Source organism: Chionomys nivalis, chromosome 13, assembly GCF_950005125.1.
Source record: "Chionomys nivalis chromosome 13, mChiNiv1.1, whole genome shotgun sequence".
Lineage (NCBI taxonomy): Eukaryota > Metazoa > Chordata > Mammalia > Rodentia > Cricetidae > Chionomys > Chionomys nivalis.
The window spans coordinates 70,555,020-70,567,801 of record NC_080098.1 but is presented as its reverse complement, the minus strand read 5'-3'; the positions used below and the strand labels follow the sequence as shown (position 1 = coordinate 70,567,801).

Genomic DNA, 12,782 nt, shown 5'->3' with positions numbered 1-12,782 from the left:
CACAGAGTAACTAAGCATCCTGCTGAGGAGTGCAGAGCCATAGGCCCGGGACTAAAATACAGCCAGGCACACACTACATAGCCAACTCTGCGAGGCAAGCCCGTCACTTAGAGGACAGATCTAGAACACACTGACTAAACTAAAACACCCCAGAATAGGCCTCAATCGTTCTTCAAAACAAGGCACAAAAAGGAACAAGACAGCAACTCCCATTCAAACAAAATTGACAAAACTTTCCAAGTCAAGTTCATGTGTGTGGCTAGAGGGCACGTGTGGTCTATGCACCTCCTGTCCACAGCACTGAGAATTCTGCATCAGCGAAAACCTCGCCCTCTTTAGATCACTGCTATGTGAATCATGAATTAGGGCAGAGAACCAGAAAATAAACAAAAACAGACACTGCAAGCACATTTTGAGGTTTATTAAAATAAAGTATTAGCAAACAATATGCAAAACAAATTGCTTAATAGTTATGGCTTTGAGAAGCACAATATAGTAAAACCTAATACATTTTGTAAGTATCAAAAAGGAGCGGAGTTGAAGCATGCTGCTAGTTTTGTCTCCTATGACATGAAGGGAAGCAGGCCCAATGCAGGCAAGCAGCTGTCGGCTCTTGCTCTCCAGCATCCACACGGGAGAGGTCTTCCTTGGAAAAGGCAGGGACACACCAGCTATTCGTTTTCCGTGACTATATTCCTACCCAAATTTAAGTAAGTAAACTCAGATTGCAACTTTAACCAGGTATGCTAAAGTGCCATGGCCCAACAATCATTACTTACGATACCCATACTTTAGCTCCATAGAATGCCAAAGCAGCAGCATCGCCAATGGCATCAGAAGAGGACAGCCGACTCTAAAAAACCTTCTTTCAAAAGAACTTAGGACTGACTCTTTGGCCTAACTGGAGTGCAGTTATGGCTAACACCAGTTCACAGTAACAAACAGGACCCACAGCGGGGCGGGAGCCAGCAGGTGTCCCATCTGCACACAAAATTCGGGGATTTTTAAGAGCACTTCAAACAAATCCTTAAATGATGACTGTTTATGCTGATTTTCACTTGGACAAGGACACAAACTCCTCTTCTGAGGTCCAATGCTCCAGCACTGGATCCTGGCAGGGGACGAGGTCATCACTGAACAGCAACTGGCTAAGTGTTCTAACATGGATTCTCACTTTTTAGGATGTTGCTAAGACTCTGTTGTCCTTGGTTCTGACACTATCCAGTTGTGGGTGGTCGCTTCAGTTACAGTACTGGTGCGTCTGAGAGCTGTTTGGTTTGGTTTATGCAGTGCTGGGGACTAAACACAGGGCTTTAGACTGCCAGGGAAGTGCTCCACTACTGAGGCCACTGCTAACCACTGCTGGCCATTATCAGCACACACTCCACTGCAGTCCAACAGTCTAAAGAACTGTTCAAGTGTCCATCCAGCAGACAGAAAACTGTTAGTGTAGAACAAATGCCTTCAATGCTCACTTCCTATACATGCATCTTATTAAAAAAACTTCTAAGAACTGGCACATTCCAAAGGAGAAACCCCTACCACTGTGAGGAAACAGCCACGCACTGGAGATTACCTTCAAGAGGTAATTCTCCTTAGGATCGGGGTCCCTACAAACCACCGCTTAGGAAAATCCCCTCCCCTAAGATCAAGAAACACTTCTAAAACCACAAGTCACCTACATTAAAAGCTGCCTGGTTATTTAGCTGTGTGTATACTGAGAACATACATTTTTACTGAGACCCCAGACAACAGAGGATTTACCTGGTAGACAAAGAAGGGGTTCAGAGCACTTTAAAGATAATAGGTCTAAATGCGCACCATCATCTGAGGCTGAACTCTAAAAACCATCAGAGGTCACTGTACCGGGCCATGTGCTTGTAACCCCAGAACTGCAGAGGCAAGAGAATTACTTCAAGTTTGAGGTTAGCCTACACAGTAATTTCCATGTTAGCCAGGGCTATATAGAGAAACTATGTCTCAAAACAACAAAAACCCAAAGAAATAAATTTTTAAAAACCAGTAATTTTTAAGAATATTTCATCTTCAGGAATCAAAAGGAGACAAAACTTGAAGTGAGAAGAGGAAGACGATCCAACTGCTCCAGGGAAATGGCTGGGAAAGGCATGAGGACAGGGCCTGTGCCACCGCGGTGCTCTCAGCAACACGGGCACACCACACCCCCGACTCGGTTTCATGAGGTGTCTCTCCTCACGAGGGCACTACTGGCCGGGATGGAAATATTCCGCAGGTCCTCGCAGGCAGTCCCAGTGTTCACTTCAACAGTACATCTCGTATGGCAATGTCACTGCCACTTACACGGCCAAGGGTGTCCACACGTTATCAACACTGGCACATTCCCTATCTGCATTATTAGTGTAGCTGGCTGAAGTTGTAGTCATTCTGGATGGCCAACAGCATGCCTACTACTTATAGGCCATAAGTTTAGTTCGGTAACAACAACCAGGCCATCATGCTACCCTGTAGACAGACCAGTCAAATGGCATCCTCGGGCCATGCTTTTTTCTACATGCATCTTGTTGCTGTATTCCATGACTGAGATTTTGATTCTACCATTTGTAGAATTCACCAAACTGATGGCAATTTTCATTATTTGCAAATCTAATTTTATCTGGCATATATTAATATATTTTGCACACTAAAAATGTAGTCACTGAACTTGAGATGTCACTAAGTGGGTAGAGCACTCACCTAGCATGCATGAAGTCCTGAGTCTGATCCTCAACACCACAGAGACAGGTACAAAAGTGGCCATCTGTCATCCCAGCATTTGGGAGGTAGACACAGAAGGATCAGAAGCTCAAGGCCACCCTCAGCAAGTTAGCGCCGGTCAATGCCAGTCCGGGCTGCAGGAGACTCATCACAGAGAGACTTACTGCTGCTGCTCTGGGTCTGATGACAAGCATTCCTCACAGATGCCAAGCAGCCACACCCTTCTGAAAGGCTTCTTTACAAGAACTGCTTCTTGCGGGCCAGAGTTCTGCACTTGCTTTGCGCACTTTTTTTTTTCCTACACACAGACGTAATTATGTCCTTAGACATTACAGGAGCAGGCAGACAGACTGCACTTTTCATTTACAGACACATATGTGATGTTGACAACTTTTAGGAAATAGGTTTAGACTTCTCCATGAAACTCTGGACAGCTAAGAGCTTCAGTCCTACCATTCACACAGAACCCTGCAACCCGGAGGGCTGTGACATGATTGTGGACAAACAACATAACCAACTCACTGTCGAACAAAGGAACCAGCAAGGCACTTGTTTCCAGACTTCAGCAGAGCTCACAGACGGGTACCTGTCATTCAACTTGAGACCTGCAAACTTGCTCTAAAGACTGCGCCATGAAGGCTCAAGCTACTGAAGGCCCAGCAAAGCACTTCTTGGAAGAAATGAAGCCACCCAATGGCTACACTCTGAAAGGCAATAAATAATGACATAGAAAACAAGGGGACTCATGCCTCTCCCACCCCCACACCCCAAAAAGCTGTTTTTCCCATAACGGCAGGAAGGGCATTATAAAAAGTCAAACCAAAATAACATTTTCAGCAGCAGAATAAAGTGGCACCAGGAAATCAAGCTTCTCGTTCTGATAGGGAAATTATTTTTTTCTTTATCAAAGTAGTGTCTTCATTCTCAGGCCAAAACTGTCCGTCTGACTGTTCCCTAAGGCCAAAGGCACAGTGAACTAAATGGGTGTCTTAGAGCATTGACATCCAAGATGGTGTTCTGGAGACTAGCATCAAGGTAGGCTCTAAAAGAATAAAAGAAAAGGGCAAAGCATTGATGCTGAGAGACAAATCTACATTCTTTGTTACATGACGTTACAAATGCGCTATCCCAACCCCTCTGATGACTCAGTCACCAGCACACCAGGAGTCTCATCCTCAGGACCCACCCAAGGAGCCTGATGGCCACACTGCATAGGTCCTTGTATGGAAAGTCTGGTGTAAGAGCAACAGTATTAAGTATATGATCTTTCAACATTAATAATACCCATAAAATTGTAGGGAATTAACAGGCACCTTAGTTGGAGCTACAGAATAACAACTTCATACATTAGATTAAAAGATAAAAGCTAGGAAAAGCATCATGTAGCACAACTGGAATCTCTAAATGGCAGTGCTGATACAAAGGAGTGCCAAGGAAGTAAAGGGAAGAGCTAACATCAGGTCACCTGACTGTTCTAGTGCAGGTTACACTAAAACTGTCACCCATGAAAGTGCAAAATGAAAAGGTTAATGCACATTAAAATTAGAGTTCTTGAAACACTGGCCCAAAGCAGCAAACACAGCTGAACAAGGCCATGTACACACTGAACTGTTCAATAAAACTTATGACAAACTTGAGTAAATGACAGATAATAGACATTTTTAAAAAGGAAATGTTTTACAAATGATATATAGCACAGAGTCACATTACACTGACAAACACCAGCTACACTAAACGTCAATTATGACATCTAGAGATCCACCACCTTGCTTTCACCAAACACATCAGGAGTGCACAGTATCCTTCAAATAGAGATTCAATAGTTTCCTTTAAGCTCCTACCATGTCTTTGCAAAACAATGTACTATGCTTTTTCAAAGGTGGCAGGACAAAGACCTGACTAGAAACTCATTGCCTAGGACTTTCCACATTCCATGCCCTCTTCCAGGAAAATCTTCATTATGTGGTGCACTGCCTTGTAAAAAACGGTTGGGACAATAAACAAAAGTACGTTCCAGTTTAACATCAATGCCAAACTTCTCAATGGGGGCAAAATACTCTACATTGTTTACAATACTTTTGAAAGTTACAATGAACATGAATACAAACAAATGTAAATTCATCACAAAATACAAATGTGTTGGTCACAATTATGTAGAAAAAATAAGCAATAATATCTGTTTTTCCATGTCAGCTCACAGCATCTGTACTGGAAATTCTTCTAAAATTAAAACAAGTCCAGTAAAAATATAGTTGAAAAGAATACTTCTGCACTATGAAACAGAAGAAATGGGGTTCAGAGGAGAGCCCATCTGAGTAAGGACTTTATCCAGCCACTGAAGAGGCCCATGGAGGTGAATCTCAATCCAGCATGGAGTGCTAGTAACATCCTGTCGATGGTACTCTGCTCCCCAGCCCTGAAAAGGAACAGACAGCAAAGCAAATCCCTCTTGAACAGTCAACAGTCTATACTAACTTTAACAATAAAAGCTTAACTGTAAAAACACAAAAAGTATACTTAAACTGAACACCTACAGAAAACCAATCAGCATTCATGTAACATGCTATTAAACCAATCAGCATTCATGTGACATGCTATTAAAATAAAATAGTTGCATTATTCAAAGCTATAAACTTTTAATAAATAACAGAATTTCTGATATAGACCCATGGGGACAAATATATTTCGGAATGTTTTTAATTTTACAAAGGCTATAACTATGATCTCTCACAGAAAAAGGTCTTCATGGTTTGGGGGCTTTTTCTGTTGTCTGTTTTTTATTTCCTCTAGTAATTACATTAAGCCATTATTCTTAAAGGTGAGAAATTAATAAGATAAAGTAACTTTCAGCTAAAAACAGAAATATATATATAATTTTTACTTTTTATTTTCTTGATTTATCAAGTCTGTCTTTCTGTTTATAGTGGTCCTTGCCCTAGGGAAATAGGGGAAATGAAGAGAGACAGGAGAATAAAAGACAAAGCCATATTTCAAAAAGGGAAGAGAAAGTAAATTCATATGACTGACAAGCAACAAGGAAACAGTAGACTGGGATTAAATGCCAAAAACAGAAACACACAACAACAACACAACAACAACAACACAAGCAAACACACAGACTGCACACACAGTGCTGCTGCTCTCCTGTGCTAACCCTCCAGCACCAGGATGGAGCAGAGCCAACTGTGGAACTTCCTCAACATTTTGCTAATGAGACACAATCTTTGAAATGTTCAAAAACAGCAGGCCACAAGAGTAAATGATAGTGTCATTCTTGCCAGGTGAGCGTGGCACACACCTTTAATCCCAGCACTTGGGAGGCACAGACAGGCAGATCTCTGAGTTCAAGGCCAGTCTGATCTAAGAGTGAGTTCCATAACAGCTACACAGAAAAACCCTGTGACTTCAAAACAAAACAAACAACAAAAAAGTAAATGATAGGTTTTAGAAATCCTTTGTAACAGGACTGAGCCACAGTAAAGTAAGTTAGCACTGTAATTCAATCTCGAGTCACTGCCATGGAATCTGAGGCACTCAAAATGCAATTATAATATTAAATGCTTTCCGAAAATTTAGTCTGCTAACTGAAATATTTTATAAACTTAATCCTTACCCAATATCAAAATTATCAAGGATTTTATGTATATTATAAAATGAAATAACCTGTCAGATGGTTAAAATGTTAAATTTGAGACTTCACTTGCAATGTATCAAACTGAGTCAAAAGTAGTGATTAGCTTCATCTAGTAATTTTTAATAATGTGTACATATTTACAATGACTAAAGTCATAGTAGAGATCAAACCACTCACCTTGACAAAACTCATTCGAATGGTGCACATCTTGGTGAGCTCATACACGGCCTCAAACCCATGGTTGACAGACTGAGCCAGAAGCTGGGCAAATTCCTGATTGTTAAAAATCTTAAGGCTGCAGCTGCTGGGAATCTTACAGACAGTGGTGGGGTGGAAGCCATGGTGGAAGTTGCAATTTCTACTCTGAACAAAGATGCTGCTGTCACTAAGACACTCGGCATACACCTCCCCACCAACGTAGTACAGATGAACACCTGAAAGAGAAGTGACCGGAAAGAGGCTGAGCAAAGCACCCTAGAGAGCCAGACAAGTGTGGAGGAACCACAGCATCTAGAAAGGCACAACAAATGCCAACAACCACCACAAGATGGCCTTCAGTAGCCAAAAATAATCAGCCTAACTAAAAGATCCTTGGGACTGCAATTGGCAGGGTAATTAAGATGTCTGCTCCATGTTTGCTCTTCCAACCATCATTTGTTTCTCTACCAAAGAAAAGATGCTCTTTAAAAATTCATTCTATGAGTACTTTCAAAGAAACGCCTGGTACGTCAATCATCATAAAAGTTAGTGAAGTTTTCCACCATTTGCTGACAAACAGGACCACAGCATTTCAACCATCACCCACAGAAATTCAAACATACGTTGTGACTTCGGATTATAGAAAGAGCTTTGAAATGGCAGACTCATGTTCCTTTCTTTTAAAAAGCCATCTCTCCCCCCTCACCCTTCATGAAACTGGAGCAATGACTCAGCAGTTCAGAGTACTGGCTGCTCTTGCAGAGGACCCACGTTGGATTCCCAGCACCTACAAAGAGGCTCAAAACCATCTTTAACTCCAGTCCCAGGAGACCCTACTCTTCTGGCCTCTGAGGGCACTGTATGCATGTGGTGCACAGACATACCTATAGTAAAATACATACACACAAAATAATAAAGTACAATTTATCAAAGTTTTCTATAAATATACTTAAAAATACTATGAGAAAGCAGTTCTAATAGTAAAATTTAACTAATAGTTCTAATAGTGAAATTTACCAAATACTTCTCCAATATATCTAGGAATTAGCTCAAGTTTTTCTTAGCCATAAGTAGACATCGCTCTGACTCTGGTGTATATCCTTTTAAACCTTATGCATCAGATTAAGTTACACATATGTTCCTATGCAGTCTGTTTGTGTGCTTCTGTGGAGGCTTGTGGGCAGCGACCGCACGTTCATTTCCCAGCCACTCAGACCCAAATAATCACACAGAAACTGTAATTACAAAACTGTTTGGCCAATGGTTTGTGCATATTTCTAGCTAGCTCTTATATCTTAATCTAACTCATTTCTATTAATCCGTGTATCGCCACAACGCTGTGGCTTACCGGATAGGTCCTTCTCCTCCTTCTTCAGCAGCTACACGGTGTCTCCTTGACTCTGGCTACTCTCTCTCTCTCTGTTCAAATTTCCCACCCGGCTAAGCTATTGACTGAGACAGCTTTATTCATTAACCAATGATAATAAAACATATTCACAGCATACAGAAAGGAATCAGAGACTTTGCTTTATTTTTAAATAAAATTCGTGTCACAGTCTGTTGTTCAGAAGCACATACTCTTGTCTTACTCATAGGACAGCATGGTGGCAACTGTCATATTCTAGGTGATAAGAGAACACTGACCCCCCTCAGTGGACAAGTTTCCATTACTGTCCATGACCACACACAGTGCCTTTTAGCCGGATCTCCACAGATGCAAATCTCTGCCCAAATATAAGAAACAGTATTGTATCAACATTGAAAACTATGGTTTGCTTCCTGAGTAAACAGAAATGAAGCAGGTCAAAGACTCCAGAAGGGGAATATTGGCAAATAAGGAGAAACTGATCCTAGCATTGGCCAAAGAGATGCCCCTTAAATTGTCAACAACACTCGAGAGAGACACCTTCCACAAAAAGGTCAGGACAAGTTGACACTGAAATCAAGAGAAACTGTTCAGTTTTATTTTTTGTTTTGTTTTTCTAAAGATAGTTTTGCTAGGCAGTCTGGGTTGGCCTTCAATTTAGTTTAGTATCCCAAGTATTAGGATTACAGGTGTGAGCCACTTCACCTGGCTTCAACTTATTTTCTGAATCTTTTCTCTAAGAAAGACTATCAAAGTTATGATTCCCTGCCATTGTTACCATCTTTGACTAACACCCATGTTAAAGAAGCACAGAGTAGCAGGGATGTAAAAGCAAAACTGCTCAAGAGACATGCAAAGCACTCTACTGCAGTAAAGAGGCCTCCTGACATGAGACACTGGCATTCCTGTAGCATGCACACTTCTGTGCTTTCATGGCAGATTATACATGAACTCCACTGCATCAGGTTTATTGATAGTCTCCCTCTATTTTCCATCTCAAACTCCACTTCCCCAATACTGTGCAATAGAAAATACTCCAAATGCAAAAAAATTTAAATTTCTAATCTTTCACAACATGTACATATTTTGCAAAGATTTTTTGTAATTTATGAGCCAAGCATTGGTCTAGCTACTGAGGGCACTGTTCTGAACAAGGTAAATTCCTGTTTCTTACTTTCCATTTAGGCCCTGACTTAATTGACTGTTAGGAAAATTTGACAACAGGACTTCAGGTCTCTAGTACTAGAAACAGAAACTGAGCAGGACCATACTTACCGTCATTTTATTTAATAACATTCTTTAAACCTGCAACTTGAGGCAAAAGCCATGCCTTAAGATTTTTTGGATGTTTCCAGTACCTTCTGCAATGAATTGTACCCAGATAATACAAAAATATAAAAACGGACTTCCTTCAGCGGCATGGGAAGAAATACAAGATTACCTTTTCCAATATGCCGCCTAGTGTTTTCAATGGTTGAATTACGGTTCACATTTGACAGCAAACCCAAGCAGAATCGACTTTTGTTATTTGAAGGGTCTGTGAATCCATCTACTAACACACTAGTAGAAGATGCATGGAAAGCTTCCCCTACACGGTTGTTCAGTTCATAGTAGACAATTGAACACCAGTGTTTGGGTTCTTCATAGGCAACAGGCTGAACATCTGAAAACAGAAAAGAAGTTTAATAACCGATCAGCTAAACCACCAGGTCCTGTGAATATTTATTTACCCTTAGGCCTAACCAAGTGTTATATGACAAAGAAAATAGATACTTCATTTAAATTTCACTGAGATTTCTATCGTAGAGTCTAAGGCAACTTATCTTCGTCTGCTCAGACAGCTCTAACAACATACCACAGATTGAGCAGCTTAAATTCAAAGCAAAACAACAATAACAAAACCACAATTATTTCTCACAGTTTGTTCCAGGGGCCAAGGTGTCAACAGATGTGCTGTCTAGTAGAGACCCACTTCCTGTTACATAAACAGAGAGCTGCCTGTCCTCTTGCTGTGTGTTTATAAGGTCTTCAGAGCATACTGTGTGTGTGTGTGTGTGTGTGTGTGTGTGTGTCTGTGTGTCAGGGTCTCCTTGTCTCTGCTTTATTTACATACTCCAGGCTGCATCCACTTCCTATCTCACTGCAGAAGGGCTGAGATCACAGAGACATGCTGTCGCTCTTTGTACAGTGTTTCAGGGATCTGAAGTCTAGTCACTAGGCTTGCCCAGGCAAGCACGTTTACCCATGGAGCCATCACCCTGGCCTCCATGTCTAATATGTAAGGAAAAGTAACTATTTTGAAGGCCCTAATCTCAGGAATTTATTTAAACCTAACTGCCTCTTAAAAGGCCCTATCTCTAAACAGCATTTACTGAGGGTTAGGGTTTCAACACAATCGGAAGGACTTAAAATTAGGTCCATTACTATTTCACCTCTGTCTCACATGCAAAATATATACGAATCTTATCTCCCAAGTTCCCAGAGACTTAATTCACACCAGTAAAAACTGTAAGGTCTGTAGTTAAGCTAAAGAATATTTCTCAAGGAAAAAAATGTCTCTTCAGCTGTGATAGAGCTAAATTGTGCACTGGCAGAGAGCTGTACTCTAAGCATCTTCAGCCCTTGGTCCATGCAACCCGATGAAACAATCACCCTCTGGGCCAGCTCTTTTGAGCTTACAACCAAAGAGCTTAAATGTCCTGCCTTGTAAAAGTCTAACAGTCTTCCTTACCCCTAATCCACTTATCTTCAAGTCAAATTAACTCTGTTCCTGATGGAGGAGGAGTATAGTAGCATTTTTTTCTTTTTTTTCTCTCTCTCTCTCTCTTTTTTTTTTTTTTTTTTTTTTTTTTGGTTTTTCAAGACAGGGTTTCTTTGTGTAGCTTTGGAGCCTGTCCTGGAACTAGCTCTTGTAGACCAGGCTGGTCTTGAACTCACAGAGATCTGCCTGCCTCTGCCTCCCGAGTGCTGGGATTAAAGGCAAAGCCTGCCTGAAGATCTGAGAGTAGAACAGCCCCACTGCTCAGCCTTACAGACCAGGTAGTAGTGATACACACCTTTAATCCCAGTAGCCATAATGGCACACACCTTTAATCCCAGCCCTAGAGAGAATTATAGAATGGGAGGAAACAGCTCTCAGAGACACAGTCTCCTTCTGAGATTCCAGGAGGCAGGATCGTCATCTTAGACTGAGGTTGAGGTAAGAATCAGTGAGTGGCTGTTTTGCTTTTCAGATTTTCAGGTTGAAACCCAATTTCTTCTGATCCTGAGTTTTTATTAATTGAGTTTTTATTAATTGTGGTTCAGAGGGACCTGATCAGGTCCATATTCCACACCCATAGTATACCACTATTAAATGTAAACAAAATCCTTAGTTCTTCTCCAAACACACATTCTTATTTACAATGTGTACAACATGAAAAATCTCTTAAATCTTAAGTTATTTTTTAAGTAAGAGTTTCCTTTTTAATCTTTTCATATTTTATTATTAGCAATCAGGAGAAACCAGTCATATTTTGACTGGTTTAAGAATATCTTCAGTTAAGTAACTGATTTTGCATCTATATAGTTCTTCCCTCCCCAAAACACTTGAACATCAATATAACCCAACCAAGCTGCCAATTTGTTACAAGGAAGGCCTTTTCTCCATCTTCCAGTGTTTTCAATTAGGCCTGAGTGCAGAAGCATCAGGCTCAGCACTATATTCCCACCACATTCTAAACACAAAATTAATATGTTCCTTAAAAAAAAATGCAAAGATTCTTTACTCCTTTTTATCAGTCATTTCACAAGCCCTTTCTCCAGCCTCTACTGGTTCCAAAACCATAGGCATATTCTTAGGTATCTGTACAACAGCACCACATTCTAGGTACCAACTTCTGTATCAGTGGCTTCAGATGCTCCAGGAAACACCACGATGGCTGAGGTGAGCAACAGAACTCTATTTCTCACAGTCCTGGCGGCAAGGAGTCCAGGCAGCTTCCATGTTTAATGAGGGGCTACTTCCTGGTTTGTAGACCACTACCCTCCTGCTTTTTGCTAGCACAGCCTTTCCTTGGCTTGTGCTCAAGGACAGAGAGAGAACAAGGGAACTCCTCTTCTCATAGTCAGGTCAAACTCTCTTCCAGCAACTTTATGAACATATATAAGTACATTAGTATATGTGACATTATCCTAAACAAACAGATGCACTGAAGACCAAGTGAAGTCTAAACAGACCAGGAGCACTTGCAGAGGTGCTACCCTGCTGTTGCTGAGTTTAGTGGAAAACCCGTCTTTCACCATTAGGTACAGAGTTAGCTGTGGGTGAATATCACAGATAAAACACACACACACTGATCTTTTAAAGGTGTAAATAGTATCTTTTTACTTTATCTCGTTGCATGCTGTAGTGCAAGTGTGAATGACAACTCAAGGATTAATCTTTGCCTTCCACCACCTTCTTTGGGGGGCAGGGGTTCTTTACTGTTTGCTACTTGGTTTAGAAGACTGCCTGGCTCTCAAACTTACTGGGATTCTTCTGTTTCCACTTCCCTTGCCCTGTAGGAGCACCAGGATTCAAGGTGTGCTATGTTCCTGGATTTTATGTGAATGCTAAGGATGAGAACTCAGGTCCTTATACTTGCATAGCAAGACTTTACTCAGAGACACCTCTGTAGCACCCAAAAGGTCAGTAAATCATCTGTAAAACACTTGTAACAACATAAGGCACGAGCACAATGCTAACATCACAGGAAAAACAAACAACAACCACACTATTCCTTACTTGTCAAGTAAAGCACCCTATACATAGCACCACTTCACAGCCATTAGGACAACCATTGTAATGATGAGGAGAGCAAGGACAATATC

At 41.1% G+C, this 12,782-nt stretch overlaps 1 protein-coding gene across 3 annotated transcripts in view; it reads right to left on the bottom strand.

The window, feature by feature from the left end:
• Positions 1-400: 400 nt before the first annotated feature.
• The window catches only part of Smad5 (SMAD family member 5), a 47,396-nt gene continuing 35,014 nt past the window's right edge, over positions 401-12,782 (bottom strand). For all 3 annotated transcript variants that reach the window (XM_057787216.1, XM_057787217.1, XM_057787215.1), the window contains 3 exons: positions 9,373-9,594; positions 6,545-6,801; positions 401-5,149 (listed from right to left, as the gene is read on the bottom strand). In XM_057787216.1, coding sequence (XP_057643199.1) covers positions 5,006-5,149; positions 6,545-6,801; positions 9,373-9,594 — 623 coding nt within the window. In that variant the 3' untranslated portion in view covers positions 401-5,005. The remainder of the gene's footprint in view (positions 5,150-6,544; positions 6,802-9,372; positions 9,595-12,782) is intronic.